At 50.4% G+C, this 21,686-nt stretch overlaps 1 protein-coding gene across 1 annotated transcript; it reads left to right on the forward strand.

Annotated features, from left to right (window-relative positions):
- Nucleotides 1-1,281: 1,281 nt before the first annotated feature.
- On the forward strand, nucleotides 1,282-19,282 carry hmgxb3 (HMG box domain containing 3). Its single transcript, XM_064325479.1, is given in 22 exon segments — nucleotides 1,282-1,514; nucleotides 3,633-3,791; nucleotides 4,350-4,524; nucleotides 4,949-5,476; nucleotides 5,904-6,002; nucleotides 6,306-6,437; nucleotides 7,881-8,158; nucleotides 8,336-8,511; nucleotides 8,684-8,782; nucleotides 9,153-9,241; nucleotides 9,678-9,779; nucleotides 10,256-10,402; nucleotides 11,176-11,486; nucleotides 11,733-11,860; nucleotides 12,230-12,361; nucleotides 12,827-13,011; nucleotides 13,890-14,023; nucleotides 14,025-14,107; nucleotides 14,203-14,336; nucleotides 16,870-16,989; nucleotides 17,303-17,512; nucleotides 18,626-19,282. Coding segments are annotated over 21 exon segments (3,885 nt in total). The 5' UTR covers nucleotides 1,282-1,514; nucleotides 3,633-3,645; the 3' UTR covers nucleotides 19,103-19,282.
- Nucleotides 19,283-21,686: the final 2,404 nt, after the last annotated feature.

Raw genomic sequence — 21,686 nt, forward strand, 5'->3', positions numbered from 1 at the left:
TTGCGTGTGTTAGATTTTAAGAGAGATTTCCTCTGCAACATTCTGCTCTTCTTGGTCTTGATATGCTTTATTTGCAACCACATTATCACACTTTAACACACAAAAGAACACAAGTTTTATTGAAAATAGCAACATGAAGTGTGTGTGTGTGTATACCAAGCAGGTTATTTGTGTGATGTATATACTTCTAACTCCGGGGTTTTTAACAGGCAGTTTGTGGACCCCTGATCCAAAAATTGATATAATATAGATTTAGGAATTAAAAAAAAAAAAAAGTCTGGATGGCAGTGCCTGGATAAGAAACTGTTGAAATCCCCTGCTCTCACTCACTGGCACATTACTGCCATCTACTGAGCTGAATGAGCATTGCAGCACTCGAGGGCTGCATCTGAATCCAGTCCTAAAATGACCTCCCCTACTCCCTATCCTGGGGTTTTGCACATGAATGCACAAATCAGCCATGTTGAGTAGCTCCCAAAATCTAGGCAGTGAAGTCTAGGTAGGTCAGGCGGCCTGCCACAATTGCCCCTTACCGCCCTGTGAGTAACCCTCCTTGTGATGATGCCAGTAAGAAATCACACAAGTCACACTATATGAGGACGACAAGTACGATGTAGAGACGATTTTATTGGAGGAAACAGTGACATTCAAGAGGAAATGTGAGTTCCACCCCAGTGATGTCATTGGTTGTATGTCTCTGGTAACAGCAAATGACAACAGCGCTATAACCTCACCAAACATTATTCCCTAAATATATTAAAATGTTACAGATTGTTCAAAAAAAGAGCAAGGTGGTCCTCAAGGACCATCAGAGGCCATACTTTGCTACAACTCTGAAATGTCCAAACTGCCAACTATGCTATGTAATTCAAGTTAGTCAGCTATCGATTCCAGGCCAATATTCCTTTAGAATACAGCTAGAGACACCTTTAAACCTCTCATTCAAATGCCTGAACTGTAACGCTTCCCCTCTGTAACCATCACAATCCCCTTCTCTCCGGTTAAACTAGATTACTGGATTCTGTTCGCACTGTGTCGGATGGACGATAACACAGCCCACAGTACATAACGTAACAGATAACTTAATTCATAGTTACCAATGACATGTAACGTCGCTAGGTTGCTCTAATATATTTTATAATAATAATGTTTCGAGTCAAAATGATGTACTGAAACAATATATCGCTTGCCTCTTTAAAAGAACCCGCAACTTGTTGTTGAGTCCGATACGAGCTGTTTCACGTGTATAAAACGTCTCACCTGATTGGCTAACTAGACATTCATTCTACCAACGGATTGGCTTTCTGCCTTAGCAACGGAGCGCCATCTTGAATGACGGTCAGGATGGGAAAGAAGTCCGAAAGAAGGCCCTCTTATGGAGGATACGGAAGTCCATGAACAGTATTTTAATGTAATATTTTACTATTTTGGAAGGATATTAACGATGCAAGACGACTCGAGAGTGAAATCGACTTGACCGAGAGGGATTCATAAATGCCCGAACCGCAATAGAGGTGAGGTTGCAATAAGGTAGCCGCTCATTGGATGTTTCTCCGGGCCCGCAGTCAGTATGGAGACTCACGAATTATCCGGATTCCTCACGGGGAGGGGAGGTGGTGAAGGGGAGAGTAAAGTTTGGTGCAGGATACTGTGTGGTGTCACTCGAGTTTAAATAAATGGAAATTTAAGAATATTGTTTGAATTAACTTCATTTGTTCAGTGTGCATGCCAATAGCTTGGCACTTTCATCAAACGGAGCAAGATGACGTTAATGTCTATTTTATCGAACATGAATTTTGCAACACGTGTGTTGTGTGGCACCTAGCGAACGTTAGCTAGCTAGTGTTTGCGTGCTAGGACGTAGGTAGCTCCGCTTGTGGTTTACTTCATTAGCAAGCCTTGTGCGGAGATATTTTGATTACTAAGAAACTAATTAGACATGCTTCCATATTTTGAACATTAGCTTTAACGTTAGCCGCCTAGCTAAGTTATATTTGTTAAAACTTAGGTGGTTGAGCTGATGTTATTTGGCTGGGTAGCTAACGTTACAGCAACACATTTGTTAGCTGGCTATGTGACCCGAGTTGGCAAACGAATGACCTTCAAAAGTCTTTTTTTAACCACCGGCGTCACGGGAGAAGGCCTTCTCTTAGCTAGCAAGCCAAGCAAATCCCCTCCCAAACCATCGTTTTTCATATACGTACAGGTTTAAAATCCCTTCCTATTTCAATGGGTTTAACGTCCATGGCTGCATTCTCGCACTCACTCTTTTCTCTCGTCACCTAAATGAATTGCTGCTTGGGTTTTGCCAAAGTTAGCTTGGTAGCTAATGCACGTATAAGCATGGGTAAATTAGTTCGGTATTTTCTGCTGTGCAGTTCGTATTTAGCTGCATTAAAGGTATGGTATTATTTTGTATCAACAGGTGCTGTTTTGTTCAGAGGAAGTGAGCCCATGTTATTGTGAAATATTTTGCCATTCACTAAACGCATCACAGTAAACCTGACCTTATGTGACAGCGTGTGACGAAGTTGATACAACGTAATATCTTTTTTATACATGGCATCAATGTAACTCACAGATGATTTAAAAAATGTAATAGCAGAGGGAACAGATGAACAGTAGACAAGAGAAAAAATGAGCACTTCACCAGTTCGTATTATCCCATTGTGTGAATAGTACAGCACATTAGTCTTAAGTGTACAACCAGTTCTTTCCGTCAGTGTGGGGATATTATGAAACCGCTCATATATCGTATTTTTTGGTCTGTTGTATGTGTTCAGCCTTTGCTTAGCTGGTCTGCACACCAAATGGCACTTTAGTGCTCTCTCTCTCTCTCGCCCACCCTATTTCCTGTGTGGCTGTCCATATTCATAATTTACAGCACTCTCCATCATCTTCATGATCTGCCCATCTTTTCCCACAATATCCTCCCCCTCCTGTTGGAAAAAAAAAAGAGATTATTTCTCGTACGTCCTCAGTGGTCTGGGCCAGTCCTGTCCCCATGCTTTGATTTAGCAGCCATTAGGCTGCTTACAATGTGTGGTGCACTAAAAAAAAAAAGGTGAGGGCCAATAGCTTCAGAAGAACAGACAAATGGCCCAGAAAACTCTTCCAGCTCCGATGAAATGAAGGACTTCAGTCGGCAGCCGGTCCTGTCACTCATGCAATCTCTAAATAGAACGGCACCATTTTACAAACAAAGGTATTCTGGTAGCTGCTTTTGTCTACAAACCTACTGATATGTAGCTGTCCGCTTCTGAGCATCTGTGTGAGGCTGAGACTCGTAGATGTGTGTGAGAGCAGAACAATTCTTGGCAAAGCTCTGCAGAGAGAAACACAATGGAAATGAAATTACACTGCACACGACTTGAATGCCAGAATACTTGCTCATACAAGTGTGTGTATGTATTGGATATATTTCTATATATTTATGTTTATCATGGTGTGTGATGGATGTATGTGCTCAGAACTGGTATTATTTTTCTTGATTAGCATAGATAACTCTTAACTCGCTGGTCTGGGAATGGGAAGTTTAATATTTCTCCGGTAACGTGTACCCCTTTGTACAATGGCGTCTGCTAACTGAATGTAATGTAAAAGATGGCCCCGATTCTGTCTCTGTGCCCAAGGCTACCGGGAGCAATGGAGGCCGTGTACGAGGACACGGAGGTGAAGATCATCACGGAGGAGGTGGAGAGCTGCTACACGCTGATGGAGGTGTCCTCGCCCAAACGGCGCAAGAGGAGCAAGGGCCAGGGCGACAAGGCGGACAAGGAGAAAAAGCCGAGGTATGGTCAGCATGCTAAACCCTTAAACTGTCCCTGCCTGTGATACAGCTAGAAATCCTTGGTGGCGGTAGTAGCATTGGATATTCAAATAGTCATTCTTTACAGTCATGAACTGTTAAGTGCTGAATTATCCTGTCAGTCAACCCACAAAACCCTTGAACTCTCCCTTTCTGTAATCAAGGTGAAATCCACAGGTACAGCATGGTCAGCATGCAAAACCCTTAAACTCTCCCTTTCTGTAATCAATGTGAAATCCACAGGTACAGCACGGTCAGCATGCAAAACCCTTAAAATCTCCCTGCCTGTGGTGGTGGTGGTGAAATTGTTGGTGATGGTAAAACAGGATGTTCAAATAGTCTTTTTTTTTTTACTGTCATGAACTGCTTAGTGCTGAATCCTGTCATGCACGATCTCTCGTGCAGACCAGCTTGACGGACGTCCCGTCATCGAACAGGTTCTCTCAGGTGACCGTTGGCTCCTTTCACGGGCTGCCGTTCGTGGCGCGTGGCGGACGCTAGTCTGACTGTTGCTGTGACGGGGGTCATCTTCTCCCGTCAGGTCTGCCTTCCTGCTGTACTACTTCGACGTTCATCAGAGCTTGCAGCAGGAGTTTCCCAACCTGCCGCAGTCGGAGATCAACAAGAGGATCAGCGAGAGCTGGAGGATGCTCAACGTCGTGGATAAGGGCTACTACCTCGCAAAGGCTAAGCTGGAGAAAGAGGGAGTCGACCCGGTAAGCTTATCCCCAGGGGACATTGTCATATCTGGCAATCCACTTTGTATTAAGATCTGTGACTGCGCAGCATGATAAACATAAAGTGGTTATCATTTGGGTCATCAAAACTCCTGTGTTCATTTCACCTTTAACTACCGTGCAGTGCATGATACCTGCCACATTTATATGCTCATCAGGGTGTTGATGGAAAGTGAAGTCCACAGTTGGTACATTATCCCTCTTCGCACCTTCAGAAGACTTCAATTCCCACAAGCCCCACTGCAAATTATTGGAAAATGTCCCATCATGTTGAATTAAAGACAACTTTCAGAGTGGGCTGCAAAATGTAGAACACACGGGGAGGGCCTTGACCCAAAATTGTGTCCCTCTGCCCTCCTCCCTCACCCCTAACACCCATCATCCCCCTTCCCCCCCCCTCCAGGAAAAGCAGCCAGCGGGAACATCCACGGACGTCCCGGGCTTCAGAAAGATCCTCCCACGCAGGGACTATGTGATCCTCCCCAAGGGGGCGGTGATGGGGGGGGAGGGGGCCTGCAGTCAGGCCGCCTCGTGCGCCACCCCCGTGGAGGTGCTCATCGAGGGGGCGGAGCCCCAGCTGGGCGGGTGCGTGGGCGGGGCCCAGGCGGTGTCCCAGGAGGCCGTGCTCTCGCCCATGGAGCTGGGCAGCGAGGTGGAGCTGTCGGAGCAGTGCATCGCCATCGAGGGCCTGACGGACGAGACGGCGGTGGCCCTCAGCCGGTCCGGCATCCTGCAGGAGATCCTGTCCCAGTACTCCTCCGGCCCCGACAGGCAGGCCTCCAGCCTCCTGCTCAAGGAGAAGATCGCCGAAGTGGCGGGGGGGGCCAACAGCGCCGTCGGCATGGTGATGGAGGACAGGGGCGTGGCCGGCCAGACGGTGCAGGACGGCAGCCGGGACGCGGCTCACTTGGTCACCATCATCCCCAACCAGGTAAGACCGCTTTCCTTCGGTGAATATCGACAGTCTCCACCTCTCCTACCGCTCTTACACGGTCAGTTACATTGATGCAATGCAAGAAGACTCCAAGGGACCCAGTTAATCGAGGGTGTAAATGGAGAGCGCAGGCTTGGTCTTATAGCCATGACATATAGCTTTTATGCCTTATACAGTAGCCTGTACCATGTAATGTAATGTATAGCTCTCTTGTTACTCTGCGAAGTGTCTTTCCTGCAGTTCTCTGGAGAAATCACGTTACAGTGTAATCGATTTGATGACATCACAGGTTCTCGCCCAATCGCGCTCTCTCTCTCTGTTGTCGGTCAGTTAGCGTGTAGATAACCCGCAATTCTCTCCTGTGTGACGCGCGATGCTGTGGCGAGCGGCCGTCTCCATTGTTCACTGGCTTCTCTTCCCGCAGGAAGTGGTGGCGGCCAAAGTGCCCCCTGCGCCCAGCTCGGTGCTCTTCGTGCCCGTGGCCCCCAGCGTGGAGCCTGAGGCCCCGCAGTCCTTTAAACTGGTGCGTTTGCGTTTGTTTCTCATTTCGCTTGTTGCGTCGTTTCTGTCTCAAGGGCTGCCGCAACAGCGGCCTTGTACTTCTAGATAAGTGAGCAGCCTATTATCAACCAATTATCAACCATTTACCAACCAATTATCAACCATTTACCAACCAATTATCAACCATTTATCAACCTATTACTCGGCATTTACCAACCAGTTACCAAACATTTACCGACCGTTTTATTTTTCATTTGCTTTCGCTTAGTGGCATGCGAGCAGTTTTGTGTAAACGCTGGTCTTCTGTTTAAATTTGTCCCCTCAGTCAATAAAGTACACCAGGAGGGGGCGGGGAAACTGCAGCTCCCCCGGCTGCTCCTTCTCCTACGTCACCCGCCACAAACCGCCCTTCTGCCCCAAGTGCGGGCAGCACCTGGGGGGCAAGTGGATTCCCGTGGTGAGAACTGCCCCGTTAGAAAATATTATACACACGCAAACGTCCTCACTAGCACTTGTTTAAATGGTAAATGGACTGCATTTATATAGCGCTTTTATCCAAAGCGCTTTACAATTGATGCCTCTCATTCGCCAGAGCAGTTAGGGGTTAGGTGTCTTGCTCAAGGACACTTCGACATGCCCAGAGTGGGGTTTGAACCGGCAACCCTCCGACTGCCAGACAATCGGTTTTACCTCCTGAGCTATGTCACCCCTAAGAACTGTTTAGAACTGCCCTGTTAAAGAATATTATACACACGCAAACGTCCTCACTAGCACTTGTTTAGAACTGCCCTGTTAAAGAATATTATACACACGCAAACGTCCTCACTAGCACTGGTTTGGAACTGCCCTGTTAAAGAATATTATACACACGCAAACGTCCTCACTAGCACTGGTTTAGAACTGCCCTGTTAAAGAATGTTATACACACGCAAGCGTCCTCACTAGCGCTGGTTTAGAACTGCCCTGTTAAAGAATATTATACACACGCAAGCGTCCTCACTAGCGCTGGTTTAGAACTGCCCTGTTAAAGAATATTATACACACGCAAGCGTCCTCATTAGCACTGGTTTAGAACTGCCCCGTTATAGTCTATTATACTCATGCAAATGTCCTCACTAGCACTGGTTTAGAACTGCCCCGTTATAGTCTATTATACTGTCGCAAATGTCCTCTCTAGCACTGGCTGTGAACTGCCCCATTAAGGAATATTATATACACACCCAAATGTTCTCACTAGCACTGGCTATGAACCCTATCAGATGAACAGTACTGGGGTACAAACAGAAAAGTAGAATGGAAAAATGTACTTTTAAGTCTATTTGAAATGCTCCCCAGAGTGTAAATTTTTTCATATACATTTTATTCCCTCATGGTGCAGACCATTGATGATGTCACCTAACAAAGACCTACCTGGTGGAAATGCGATTTGGCAAATAAAAAGCACTTGCTTCATGTATTTTTACTTTTGCGCACACATTTTGTACCCATGATGATTTTTGGCATCCCCGTGCTGTTTGTTGATGGTGGACATTTGAGAGGGTGTGTTAGAATTGGCCTTCATGAACAGAATTTCAGCCAAACCCAGATGAGATCCAGACTGCCGTGTTGTTGGAATACAGTTGTAATGATGCTGTTCTGGGCTAGCCTTGCACAATATTTAAGCCTCTGGTTATTAAATACAAAACACTTACATAACCGCACCATTTCAATATGTAAAACTTGAGCTTGTTCCAGTATTTAAAACATAAAGTATTAGTTAAATTTTTTTTATTGGTGATCTGTCTCACCGTTGGGAATTCATGTGTTGTAATGTTTTGTTTAATTCCTAATTTGAATGGAAGGGGTGGAGCTTGCACCCAGCTGATTGACAGGTCTCCTCCTCCTCCTCTCTGTCCCGCAGGCGAAGAGGGGCCAGTCCAAATCGGCGCCGTTGCCCATCCAGCCGGAGGTGGCGTCCCGCGCCCGGTCGGGGGGCTCGGCTCCCCCCGCCGACGAGCCCAAACTCAAACTGGAGGGGAAGTACGTCCCGAACTCCAGCGCCGACGCCGACCAGGCCGCGGGACACCCCGGCGCCGCCCAGGGCTTGGTCACGCCCAAGACGGAGCAGGACGTCGCGGTCAGTCCGCCAGCAGGGGGCGACGTCAAGCCACCCGTGGCTCAGCTGCAGGCGCTCGCCAAGTGAGTGAGCCCCGCGGAACGGCGCTGGCGATGCCTCTGATTGGTTAATGTGATCGATTAACGTGTGCCATGCGTCTGTGTCCGTGCTGAACTGTGGCACCCACATGCAAAGCGGCTTTCCTCCTAGCGCTAACTGCGATTAGCCATTCCCTGGCTTGTTGCTCTTTGTCTCCGCAGCCCCTCCCCCTCATCCACGGCCACGCCCTCGGCCCCGCCCAAGACCCCGCCCAAGACTGTGGGGGGCAGGTCTAAGAAGCGGGAGAAGGGCGTCAAGCTCGGGCCGAAGCGTCCCGTCCGCGCCATCCTCCCTGCTCCCGCCCACACCCTTCAGCCACGCCCGCTTCCCGCTCAAAGTCAGTGATCACAGTGGTCTGTTATTGTGGTGTGGATCCATTTGAAACACTAGCGCGATCTTTTGAGACGACCGATTATTTTTCGTTTTTCGTTTTTTTGCATTGTTCATAAAAAAACATTCAGTAGTCACTATCTCCTAACCCTGTTAAAATGTTTGCTTTTTGATGAAAGTTCAGACAGGCGCGGTGGCGCGAGCTAGCCTGGTCCAGTGGGTGGCGCTTTCCACGGATAAGTTCCAGTACGAGGCTCCCAAAAACAATGTCAAAGCAGGTAGGTCGTACACCAACGCCGCTGCGTAGACCCTTCCTTCCGAAACAGAGGCCTCAGTCAAACACAATGCACTTAACTCTGCTGAACGTTCTGCTTGCATCATCAGTGTTGAGTTTCTCGGTTATTTATGCTGAACATTTATGACGGTGAAAGCTGTGTATGTAGGAGAATGAGTTCAGGTGCAGAAACGTGCAGCCTTGATGAAGCCTCCCTCGTCCATCGGTAGCTTGTATGAATTTCGCAGCCTGGTGATTAGCACTGGAGCTAACTGATAGGGTTAGGTTTCACATTAGCGTAGCCTGTGGCTCTTCTTCTGTGGTTTTTCCTCTGTAATTTAACCCTCGCATCGCCCCCCTCTTTGTCTCTCTAGTGAAGAGCCCCGTGGGAAAGGTGGCGGGCCTCAAGCCCAGCACCCTCAAACAGCTGGGTCACACGGTCACGGTGGACCGGCCTCAGCAGGTGAGTCGTCGGCCACGCCCCCCCGGGGGGGTGTGCCACGCCCTGTCATGACATCACGCCTCTGGGCCTCGGGATTCTCCTGTCGTACCGGTCAATACTTTCTCTCTCATCTGAGTCCTGAGCTGGATGGAAATAGAGGGTCATTGCTTTCTAATGGGGGTGTCCAGTCTTACCCGAAAAGGGCCAGTGTGGGTGCAGGTTTTCATTTGACCCCTCTGCACTATGACACCTGATGCTGCTCATCAAGGCTTTGATTTTGGACTCTGATTTGCTAATTAGTTTATTCAGGTTACTTCGTTCTGGGCTAAAACAAAAAACCCGCACCCACACCGACCATTTTTCGGGTAAAGTTGGAGACCCCTGCTTTATAACCGTCATGCATTGGACCCGCCCTTGTGACGGGCTGCTCTTGCTGATGCTGCTCCCTCTCTTGCAGGAGCAGCCGGCTCCAGTGAACAGTGGCCAGGTTGTGGTGACGGATAAAGGGCTGAAGGTTCTGTCTGTCGTTTCTCTGAAGCATAACCCCGGCGTGAATCTGGTGAGCGCCTCTGCTGGCTGATATAATCACTGCCATGCTAGGGCCCGGCACAGTCAAACTGGGGCCTGTCTTAGCAAGCGCTCTCATGTACATATTCCATCCTTACCTGTACGTGCCATCTTAGGGCATGGGACTTTTTGCATACTGTCACTTATGTCAATGGTGCGTGTGTGCGCGCATGTGCTGTGTGCCTGTGTGCTGCTGTGTGCGTGTGTATGCTGTGTGTGCGCGCCTGTGTGTGTTCGTGTGTATGCTGTGTGTGTGTGTGCATGTGTGTGCTGTGTGTGCGTGTGTATGCTGCGTGTGTGCGTGCTGTGTGTGTGTGTGTGTGTGTGTGTGCTGTGTGTGTGCGTGCGCTGTGTATGTGTGTGTGTGTGTGTGCTGTCCTGCATATGTGTGTGTGTTGTGTGTGTGTGTGTGTGTGTGCGCGTACACATGCGGTGTGTAATCCCGCTGTCTCCTCTCTCCTGTACCAGGACCTGGGCCTGTCCACGGCTCGAGGTCGGGGGAAGTGTAAGAACCCGGAGTGCAGCTACGTCTACAAGAACCGGCACAAGCCTCCAGAGTGCCCCTTCTGCGGCTGCCAGCTCAGCAAGAAGCGCAGCGACAAGCCCAAAGTGCTGGTGAGTCACTCTTCATCTCTCCCTCTGGAGCGCTTTCTTTAGATTTATCACTCTCTTTTTATGCCTCTCTACCTCTCCGCTGTCTCTGTCTATTTCTGTCATTCTCGCTCTTTATCCTTTTACTCACTCTGCCTTTCTGCCTCTCTGCCTCTCTCTTTCTGTGTCTGTCCTTCTCTTCATCTGTTTCTCTCTCTGCCTCTCTCTCTCTACATGTGCGTACTGAACCTGTAACTAATTCTCAGCCGTAGTTCAGGCGTGTGCCAGATGGTTTAGGCAGCAGGGCTCTACCACACAGGGCGTTCCTCTGCCCCTCCCACCCTCTCACACATTCTGCCTCCCCTGTCTGTGTGTCTGTGTGTCTATGTCCGTGTTTGTGTGTGCGCGTGTGTCTGTGTCTATGTTATGTGTCTGCGTGTGTCTGGTGTGTTTGTGTGTCTGTGTGTCTGTGTTCTGTGTATCCGTGTGTTTGTGTGTCTGTGTGTCTGTGCGTCCTGTGTATCCGTGTGTCTGTGTGTCTTGTTTGTCCGTGCGTCCCGTGTGTCTATGTCCGTGTGTGTGTGTGCGCGTGTGTCTGTGTCTGTGTTATGTGTGTACGTGCGTGTGTGTCTGTGTGTCTGGTGTGTTCGTGTGTCTGTGTGTCCTGTGTGTCCTGTGTATCCGTGCGTCCCGTGTGTCTGTGTGTCTGTGTGTCCTGTGTGTCTGTACGTCCCGTGTGTCTGTGTGTCCCATGCGTCCATGTGCCCATGCGTTCCGTGTTTTCCGCGTGTGTCCAGGTGGAGGCGGCGCCCGTGCTGGGCGAGGGGCTGCTGGACCCGTACCAGCCCCTGAGCTGCGCGCAGCGGGAGACGCAGCGGCAGGCCACCCTGCAGCTGCTGCGACGCTGCGTGCAGATCCCCGAGAGCGAGGCGGAGCTGCAGGACGCCATGGCGCTGATCCAGGCGCTCAACAGCACCGAGGTGGTCCTGAGCAGCAGCGGCGAGCCGGGCGCGGCCCTGGAGCAGCAGTCCGGCTGGCCCGGCTTCTACGAGAGCGCCGCCCTGCACTGCGCCCTCTGCCAGTTCCCCCTGTTCAAGGGCGGCCAGAGGTGAGAGGGGGGGTGCACCTGGGGGGGGGGGGGGTGGTTTCAGCCTGTAGGGGGCAGGGTGGGGGGATGGCGCGTGGTGGGGGGTCCAGGGGGGCGTGTGCTCCCTCTGTCAGCTCCCCCTGTTCAAGGGGGACAGAGGTGAGCGGGGTTGGGGGTGGGGGGGTCACGGGGGGGGGGGTATGGACGGTGGCACCCTCTGCCAGTTCCCCCTGTGCTTAAGTGCGGTCTGTTTGGTCTGTGCTGCAGTTCTGTGGCTGGGCAGGAGGACTGCTGGCTTCTGACCGACTCTCACATCCAGACGGCCACCATCCAGTTAAAGATCTGCCTCAACCCCCAGTGCCTGGCTCTGCACAGCTTCACAGATATCCATCCAGGTAACACTCTCACCTTTACAGGTATAAAAATAGAATTTATACCAAAAGAAAAGAGTAAAAATTAGCAGTATTTCACATTGGTGTTAGGTCTACTGTTTTTACCCTTTGCCAGATAGGATTACTCTAGTGTGAACTACAGATTTATCTGGAAAATAATGGTCTGTGTCAAGTGTTTTATTATGGTTAAATGTGATTGGTATCATACCAATGTAAAACACAGCATGAAATTTAAAGGTTTAAACACTATAGTAGTGAAAGCTATCCGCCTTTAGGCTCTTTCATAAATTTTTTATGAACTACTATTGTGGCCGTAAGCGCCATTTCCCATGTGGAGATGACCTTTGACCTCTGAACTCCACCGGGCTTCAGGTCTCTTCAATGTGGGTAACAAGCTGCTGGTGAGCCTGGACCTGCTGTTCAGGATCCGGAACCAGATCCGGCTGGGAAACGACCCCACCGAGGCCGCCCTCACCATCCTCAGGGGTGTCCAGAACCAGCCCGGTAAGTCCCTGCAGATCTTTTCATTGGAATGCTTTTTCATGGGATTTGTAGTCCATTTAGGTTTCCGTCTGTTGCTATGGTAAACCTCTCAATTTTTACCATCGTTGACTTACTAAATTGGATAAATTAATTGGGAATTTACTTATTTACTTGCTAAATTGGACCTATTAATTGTAAATGAAGTAGAATTTCCTGCATCTGCATTTAATTTTTTGCACCCAGAAAAGGAAAAAAAAACAAAAAAAAACTGTTTCTACAGTAAGCATCTTCACTGATTTGCGATGTAAACACCCCTTGATTAGAGCAAATTGCTTGGCTCGCTGTTGACAGGCTAATCAGTAATAATTACACAGATAAGCGTTTGCAGATGCCTTTGACTTTGAGCACCAGGCGGCCGTTTCGAACGGCAGCATCCCAGGCGGGATTTGAACCCGCAGCCCTCCCTGTCCTCCCCTGTGTGCGCAGTGCACGCGCTGAGCCCCGAGGAGCTGTGCCACATCCAGGAGCTCCTGTGCAGCGGGTACTGGGCCTTCGAGTGCCTGACGGCGCGCGACTACAACGACATGATCTGCGGCGTGTGCGGCATCGCGCCCAAGGTGGAGCTCGCCCGCCGCAACGCCGCCAACGTGCTGCGGCTGCACAACGTGGAGGTGAGGCGCGGGAAAAAACCCTCCTCCTTTCTTTCTTTCCTTCCTTCTTTCTTTCTTTCTTTCTTTCTTTCATAGCGGGAAAGATCACTTGGGCTGAGGTGCTACCTTAGAAATGATGCCTCATGTTGGTAAAAAGAACCAACTCACTCATGACTAGTTTTACTTTATGTGTCTGCATTTTTTATCCCAACACAACCATCTTTCTTTTTTTACACAGCTCACTTTCAAATGAACAGTTAATCTAATATTTGAATGAATTTAAACGGCAGTTATTCATTCTGGCCTGGTGTGTGGCGCAGTCCGCTGGGCGTCCAGTTCCCGCCATTTTCGCCAATGGCGCTTTTCTACACTGTACACCCATCTCTGCCTGTAGCTCGTTCTGTTTTTCCTCTGTCTGAATAATATCAAATGAAACAGGCCTGCTATCCATTTTTGGTAAAAAGAATGTGTTTTGCTTTCCTATAAAGAGTAAGTAATGAAGTATGAGCTCCAGATGAAGTGAGCTTAGAAAGTTAATTAACGTATGCTTCCTTCAGCCAATCAAAACACTCGGCTTTCACTCAGAGGAGCTCTCGGGTGTCAGTTTTAGAGAAAAATAGCAGGCAGCGGTTAAACAGGGACTTTGATCACCTCAACGCGCTCTTTCTCTCTCTCTCTCTCTCTCTCTCTCTCTTGTCTCTCTCTTCTATCTTTCTCTCTCCTCTCTCTTATTCTCTCTCTCTGTCAAATTCAAATTTACCATAGTAAGAATATAAAAAAACATGCAGCAACAACAATAACAGCATAAATGACAGTAACATTTAGTAACTATTAAACTACTAAATACTATTACTATACTATTCCTGTATTATACTTCCCCCCCCCCCCCCCGCCCGTAGTTCACCTGGCCGGACTTCCAGGCGCCAGACGAGGTGAACTCGGACGACTTCTGGCTGACGATGGAGAGCGAGGCCGTCGAGCAGGCCGCCTTCCCCTCCAGCATCCCCATCACCAAATTCGACGCCTCCATCATGCCCCTTCTTCCCCCCCCTCATGAGGAACTCCGTGGTCATAAACACGGAGAAGGACAAGGACGTCTCCGACGCGCCTCCCCAGGGTAACTGACAGACGTTACTTAAGCCCGGGATTTCCGAACGTTTTGGGTCAGGTTGGTGTGGGCGGGCTCTAAGTTTTGGGCCTGTCCCGTTTCAGGTGACCCGGCGGTGCTGGTCCGGCTGATCCACGATGGCGCTCTGAAGCCGGACCAGGTGCAGGAGCACGAGGCCGAGGAGCTGAGGGAGGTCCTGGAGCGCTGTGGAGCCCCGTGCAGCCCCGACAGCACCAAGGTACCGACCCAAAACTCACCACCCGAGAGTTAACGTACAAACCCGACAGCACCAAGGTACCGACCCAAAACTCACCACCCGACGAAGTTACACCAAAACCACTCCCCAGCACCAAGGTACCGACCCAAAACTCACCACCGAGAGTATCAACCGCACAGTACAAACCCACCCAGCACCAAGGTACCACCCAAACTCACTACCCGACAGCACCGATCCGACAAACTCACTACCCACGCACGTACCGACCAAACCTCCCCACCACAGCCAAGGTACGACTGAACTCACTACCGAGAGTACCAGTACCGACCAAACCTCACTACCAGAGTACGTACAACCGACAGCACCAAGCGTACATGACCACTGCCCAAAAACCAAGCACAGCCCCAAAGAGCTAACATACAAACAGTGCAGCACTAAGGTACCCACCCAAAGCACACCCCCCCCAGAGCTAAGAGTGTGTGGTTTACCCAGAGATTGGGCTCTGTGCACCTTTTTAAACGCACGCACAGATTGCGCTCGGTGTTCATGTTTGCTGCAGCCGCAGTGCGTGAGCGCTCAGTCTGAGTGGGGTGTGTTCCGCAGGCCCCTGGTTGGGTGTTGCCTCGCTGCGGCCAGAGACACTGAGCCCCTGAGCATACGCGCTAATGAAGAAATTGCTGGGGCAGGGTTGGAATGCGCGCCGCAGGAAGTTGTGGTTTTGAGAAACGGGGCGGATCCGCGGGTCGGCGGACGGAGTCTCGCTCTTTCCTGCTCGACCGTGCGGAACTTTTAAAAGGCAGCTTTCTCAGCACCACTCCAGCGGCCCTTCCGCCTGTCTGTTTGTTCTGTTATTCGACAGCTTGATGTGATTGGCTCAGCGGCGGCGTCCCGCGAGGTGACGGGGTGTGTGTGTGTGTGTGTGTGGACCTGTTGTTCCGGAACGGCGTCTGTCCGAAACTGGTTTTGTTTTAATCCCGCTCCATTTTCCCCTTCTCGCTCAGCAGGATGTTGCCGTCATGGTCTGTCTCACACACACACGTACGCACGCACACACACGCACATATGGACACACAGACACACGTGCACACACCCAATCACACATGGACAAACAGGCACACAGACATGCACTCACACGTATGCAGCACACACACACACACACTCACTCACGCTGACATTTAAATTTTTGGTATCTTCCAACCCTTTTCCCAAACAGCCCAAACCCCTTTGATTCCCTCCCCTTAAGTTTCTATGGGGACCTGATCTGCACCAGATGCTTAAATATGATTAAGCTGCCTTGCTCATTCACTTTACCCCCCCACCTGTCCCACCATCATCCTCAGCCTTCAAGCTCCATTAAATTGGGCCTTCAGGCCCGGGAAGCATTTTGGTCTCTTTGAAAGGGGCGATCGTGGCGCCTTCTCTCTGACCTTTCCCTGCCGCCCTGTTCTGATAAGGGTTGGGGAGGAGGGGGGGTGGGGTGAGTGGGGGGAGTGGGGGGGGGAGTGCCTCACCCCCTCGCCCCCAGCCCCCAGCAAGCCAGCGCCTAGGAAACTCACACCAACAGCATCTGGAATCTTCCGCGCTGGAACAGTGTGATCCGTAAACATCCCCGCCCGCAGAACCCCGGCCCTTCAAGGGCAAACCGCGTGAGGCACCCCTCTCTTCCTCCCGCTCTTCGTCCTCCTCCTCCTCCTCCTCCACCTTCTTCTCTTCCTGCGGGAAGCTCACGCTCCGTCGCCACTCAGAACTGATAAAGTTGTGACTTGCGCCAAGGTTACGCAATACAGCGAAAGCAATGGAGGGGGAAAAAAATGTACCGTTACGTTGCAGTCGGTTAGCAGACGCTCTAATCCAGAGCAGCTTAACCGGTGGAGAAAATTAGTCTCAGAAGTACAGGAGTGTGACATCACCATGAAGGCACAGAGAGGCTGATTATATCAATGACTGCGAGTAGCCAACAAACAACAATCGTGCTAAAGCAGTATGCCATCACTCAGTATTTATTAAAGATCTTTGTATTAAGAGAAAAAAAGTTTTATTTATTTTGAAAAGCCGTTTGCTGGGTAGCTTTAACTTTCCGGCGCATGGATTTGAAAAATCTGTGTTTTTGTTTTCTGTCGTCATGCTAATTTTCAGCTCCAAAGTGATGTGGCAGTAAAATGGTGACTAGAACATGTCGGATATGTCGAAATGCTGACGGTCTTTTCGGGGGACAGCCTGTGGTAGTGTGCTCAGATGTCAGGTGTAAAGTTAGGTGTTGGTGGCGTTTACTGGCGTGCAGGAACCTGTCGACACGTTGTTGTCAGCACTTGGCCCACCTCTGCGGATTGGCTTAACAGCCCACGCACTTTATTCCCGAGGCCTACGATTGGCTGCTGATTTGAAAGGAAGCCACAGAAGCCCGCAGAGACCGCGGCTCTCTGGGACTGGGGCTGGAGATGCCTGCCGTAGAGATGGCGATGGCGTCCACCACGCCGTGGTGTGGACCCTCCAGACGCCGGTTAATCGCTCTCTCTCCTCTTCCTCCTCTTCCTCCTCCTCTTCCTCCTCTCAGGACGAGATGGCGGCGGCTGTCTCCGCACTGTACGCACACGTGCAGAACGGCCTGGCTGTCGGGCCCCGCCCCCCCGATGATGTCACCGCCGGCAAGCTGTACAAGGTCTGCCCACACCAGGTGCGGTAATAATGTAATGGTTGTCTTATTTCATTTTTATTCTATTTTATTAACTTTTATTTAACCAGGGAGGTCACTCTGAGATTAACATCTCTTTTGTAAGTTATGTCCTGCATGTCTTTGGACATTTTTATGCTGTTTTGCATGGTTTGGTGCTTGGTGTGATTGTCTTTAATTTGCGTGTTGTCTTGTATGTGTTCACCATTTGTGTTAAGGTCATGCGTGTGCTTTATGTCATAATGTCAGAATCAGTCTTTACCGTGTCTGCGGCTTTGGCTCGCTGCTAACGGATTCGATCTGGTGACCCCCCCAGGTGGTGTGCGGGTCCAAGTACATGGTGCGGCGGGAGAGCGCACGGGATCACGTGGACCTGCTGGTGTCCTCCCGTTACTGGCCCCCGGTGTACGTGACGGACTCCCCCCACCAGGTGGCGCTGTGCGCCGACGTGCAGTACCCCGAGCTGGCCTCCCACATGTGGGGCACGAACCAGGGCTGCTTCTCGGACCCCATGGGCGAACCGGAGGTGAGCCCCGCCCCGCCCCGCCCGCCCGAACACGGGATGTTTGGGGTTAGAGGAAGGGGTGTGCACCCTCAAAACAGATGTGTTAAAAACAACACATGACGTGTCATTTTTTAACACACCTCCATGTGTAGTTAACGACAACACATTTTATGTCACTTTCAACAAAGTCTGTGTTAAAAAGTCTTCCTTTGGTAACACATAAGTTGTACATTAGTAACACAAAAACAGTGACTTTGACACAAAATGTGTTGATAGTAACACAGTGTGTTTGGTATTAAAATCCTTTTTTAGTGTGTTCTACTTCCCTCTCTCCGTCCTCCTTGTGTTTGTAGCAGGGTCTGACATTTTAAATGAACTCATTATTAACACACTTATTTAACTTGTGAGAGAGGCTGACATGGATAGTGTGATTTCCTACTTGAGTGTCTCCACATTTGAAACGCCTAAATGAATGCTTAGCTGACGAAAGCGCGTGTATTGACAGAGCATGCAGAAGCGTGATGGGCAGAGCATGACAAGCGCTGATGGCAGAACAGACTGAACGCTGGGAACGACGGCACACACTGCCGTTTTAGAACGAGCGTTGCTAATGGACTGTTATATGCGCTTTTTCAAAACGCTTACGTTGATGCTCGGATCACCGAGCATTAGGTAGGTCTTTCTCAGGCACTACGCCGTCGGGAGATCAACGCAACTCGCGGCCAGAATGCTATCTCCTCTGTCGCCACTAGCCATATGCGAGAGATGCCCCTGTGCGATACCGTGGTGTTGGGTAAGCCCTGAGCAGGACAGGCGCTGGGTTAGACCCGCCGCTGACTGAAGCAGCTGGGAATGGCTTCAGCGCTGGAAACGGTCTCTCCGTGCTCTGCAAGCTCGGTTATGAGGTTTGCCGGGTGTGAGGATTGGTTTTCGTGGCCAGATAAACATTACATTCCAGAACACCAAGACTCTCCTTTTTCACCAAAGCGTTTTATTGGGTATTTCAAATCGGGCTGGAAATTGGATATGCTTGGTCCCACTTTGGGTGCCAAATTCATAAAAAAAAAACAAACGGAAACATTAAAGTGTTAGCGTTTAGCTTGTTGGCTAACGCGGGCGTTTCCTCTCTTCCAGTACGTGTCGTGTGCAGAACTGCAGGATCAGTACGGCGTGGACCTCTCGGGGTCAGAGAGCGCCCTGGTGCACCCCGTCACCAAATCGCCGTCCCGCTGGATCGTGCACCCGGGGGAGGGGGGCGAGGGGGACCCCGCGTCCCGGCACCACGCCCTGTCCCTGTGCCAGGAGCTGGAGCCGTACCGGGGCGTGGCCGCGGGGCCGGGGGAGGGGCGCGGGGAGGCGGACCTGCAGGCCAAGCCGCTGGCCTTCGACAACCCGGCCTACTACTACCTGTACAACCGGCTGGCGGACTTCCTGACCAGCAAGGACATCGTCAGCCAGCAGATCGGCGAGGTGCTGCAGGGCTGCCAGCCGGGCGAGGTGGTCATCCGCGACGCCCTCTACCGCCTGGGCGTGGCCCAGATCAACACGGAGGCGGAGCCTGAGGACGGGGAGGAGGCGGGGCTACCGGAGGTGGAGATAGTAATGTCCTGAAGCATACACACCCCCCCCCCCCCCCCACATCACAGTTATCTCCGAACAGTACAACAACGCCTGTGTCACGTCTATATAAATCTATATAAATCAGTCTCTCTCTCTGTCTCTGGTGTTCAGAATCAGGACGTTGAGCTGAATTCGTTCTGCAGTCATTTCAAAGTGCCGCAGTGCCGCACTCCTATGGCTGTTGGTTTCGGTTCTGAGAACGCTTTGGCTTTGGCTGTGCGGTCATGACCGGCATCTGGACGTGAGACCGTTCTGGCCGACGCAACTCCCCTGCGCTCACTCCAAGATCAGACCCCCCGGCCAATCTTCGGGTTCTGAAACTCCAGGTGACCTACCTGAGAGAGCTTCTCACCAGGTCATTTTCTACCCTAGACATCCCTCTGAGTGGTATTATTATTATTATTATTATTATTATTTTTTGTTGCATTATTAGTTTTATTCCTTGATTGTTTTTCCGTTAACCCATTTTTAAATCTAACCACAGTGTGCTTTGTCCTTCACTTTCAGTAAAGAATGAGGCTTTGTTTTATAAGCTTACACAACTTCTTAAGTTTTGATGGTTACTGGAGTTTATCCAAAACTATTCTGTTAGAATCAACCTCTGATTCCTTTACTTTTGGGCGCCCAGTTTTTAACAGCACACAGTGTTTAGGTGTGAAACGAGTGTTTTTGTGTCTGTTTTGAAGTGGGTGAAATATCAGAACCCGGACTCTTTTTTTTTTTTTTTTTCCCCCGTGTTTGCCTTTTGTGTCTTTGCCAAGGCCTGGTAACAGTGAGGGGTGTTTACAGGACTGAAAAGGACAGATTGATTTGTGGGGTGTATTATTTGGGGCGTTTCTGACCCTGGGGTACAGCGCTGTTCCAGTGTACTGTCTCTGAAAGGGGGCGGGTCCATGACTGCCCCCCCTCCCCCCCTGCCCCACTCACACCCCCCAGATGGACAGACCTGCTGCCGTATGCTGCTGGAACTGAAGAATACACACAAATCTCTGCCTGTCTGGGTCTGGAGAAAAGGGTACTGTGGGAAGAATGCACTCCGGAATCTGATATGTTTTCTGCAGAATAGCTGGCTGACACTGAATACTGGCTGAGTATTACTCACATCAGGCTTTTGTGTGTGTGTGTGTGTGTGTGTGTGTGTGCGTTCGTGTGAGAGAGAGTGTGTGTGTGTGAGAGAGAGAGAGAATGTGTGTGTGTTTGTGTACGTGTGTCAGAGTGTGTGTGTGTGTGTGTGTGTGTATGTGTGTGTGTGTGTGTGTGTGTGTGTGTGTGTGTGTGTGTGTGTAGAGAGTGTGTGTGTGTGGTGTAGAGAGAGATGTGTGTGTGTGTGTGTGTGTGTGTGTGTGCACGTGTGTCAGAGTGTGTTGTGTCGTGTGTGTAGTGTGTGTGTGTGGTGTGTGTGTGCTGTAGGGTGTGTGTGTGTGTGTGTATGTGTGTAGTGTGTGTGTGTGTGTGTGTATGTGTGTGTGTGTGTGTGTGTGTGTGCGCATGTCAGAGAGAGAGTGTGTGTGTGTGTGTATGTGTGTGTGTGTGTGTGTGTGTGCGCGTGTCAGAGAGAGAGTGTGTGTGTGTGTGTGTGTGTGTGTGTGTGTGCGGTCAGAGAGAGGTGCGCTGGTGTGCTGCTCTGTTGTCTGGGTTGTCTGTGTGTCTGTCTGTCTGTCTGTCTGTCAGGGCCGTGCACCTCTGTCCTTAATAATGGCCTGTTGACAGACTGCTGCTGTTATTGCAGCTGAACTCACAGGAGAGAAGGAACTCGCACATTTCGGGCCGTGACACATCCTCTCTGCCTTGTCATTGTTTTTTTGGAGGCCTGGGAATCGACCCCGGTTTCCTCTGTCCTCTGGCGCGGGGCCTGACCCGGGTCAGTCCTGGGTTTAACCCGGGTTAACTCGCCAGAGACGTAGACTCCGCCTACCTTCTGTGAAGGGGCCTGTTCTCCATCCACAGCGATCTGCGGCGGTACTCGTGTCTGTGGGCCGACGCCACACTCACTCCTGCGTACAAATAAACGACGTTTGGCTGCATCCGTTCTTCTGCTCTGGCTTTCATTTTTAATTCATTCATTTCTTTCCCCTTCTTAGAATCTTAGAATCTCCCGGCTCTGTCTCTCCGGTTACTGTTGCTACAGGGCAGCCATTGAAGCACATGCGCTTCTGCAATGCACTTGCTCGTGAGCCTGCAGCTATTTCCAGTGCCACAGGTCTTCCAGTACTGCATGCTCTGCTTATTTACCCATCTTCGTGTGACAATTTTGCGTACGTATGTACAGTTAAGCCATAATCTCCTGTCTAGCACACTGCCCCATTATGAAATCAGATTTCTCTTCCATCAGATTTTGCGAGTGTGTGAGTTTCCTCCTTATTATTTCACCTTTATTTGGCAGGGCTGTTCATTTGAGAAAACCCCACTTGTTTGCAACGAGGACCTGTGGAAGCAAAAGTGGGTTTGGCAATGCCACCGTGTAGCCAATCAGAATTGGCTGCGAGGGAAGGTTAGAGAGCCAGTCCTGTTGCCTTTGGGGGCATTGTCACGAACATTCCGGAACATCAAAGGCATGTGTCGTGACTAAGCAGAC

The sequence above is a fragment of the Anguilla rostrata genome, chromosome 3 (assembly GCF_018555375.3).
Source record: "Anguilla rostrata isolate EN2019 chromosome 3, ASM1855537v3, whole genome shotgun sequence".
NCBI classification, from domain to species: Eukaryota; Metazoa; Chordata; class Actinopteri; order Anguilliformes; family Anguillidae; genus Anguilla; species Anguilla rostrata.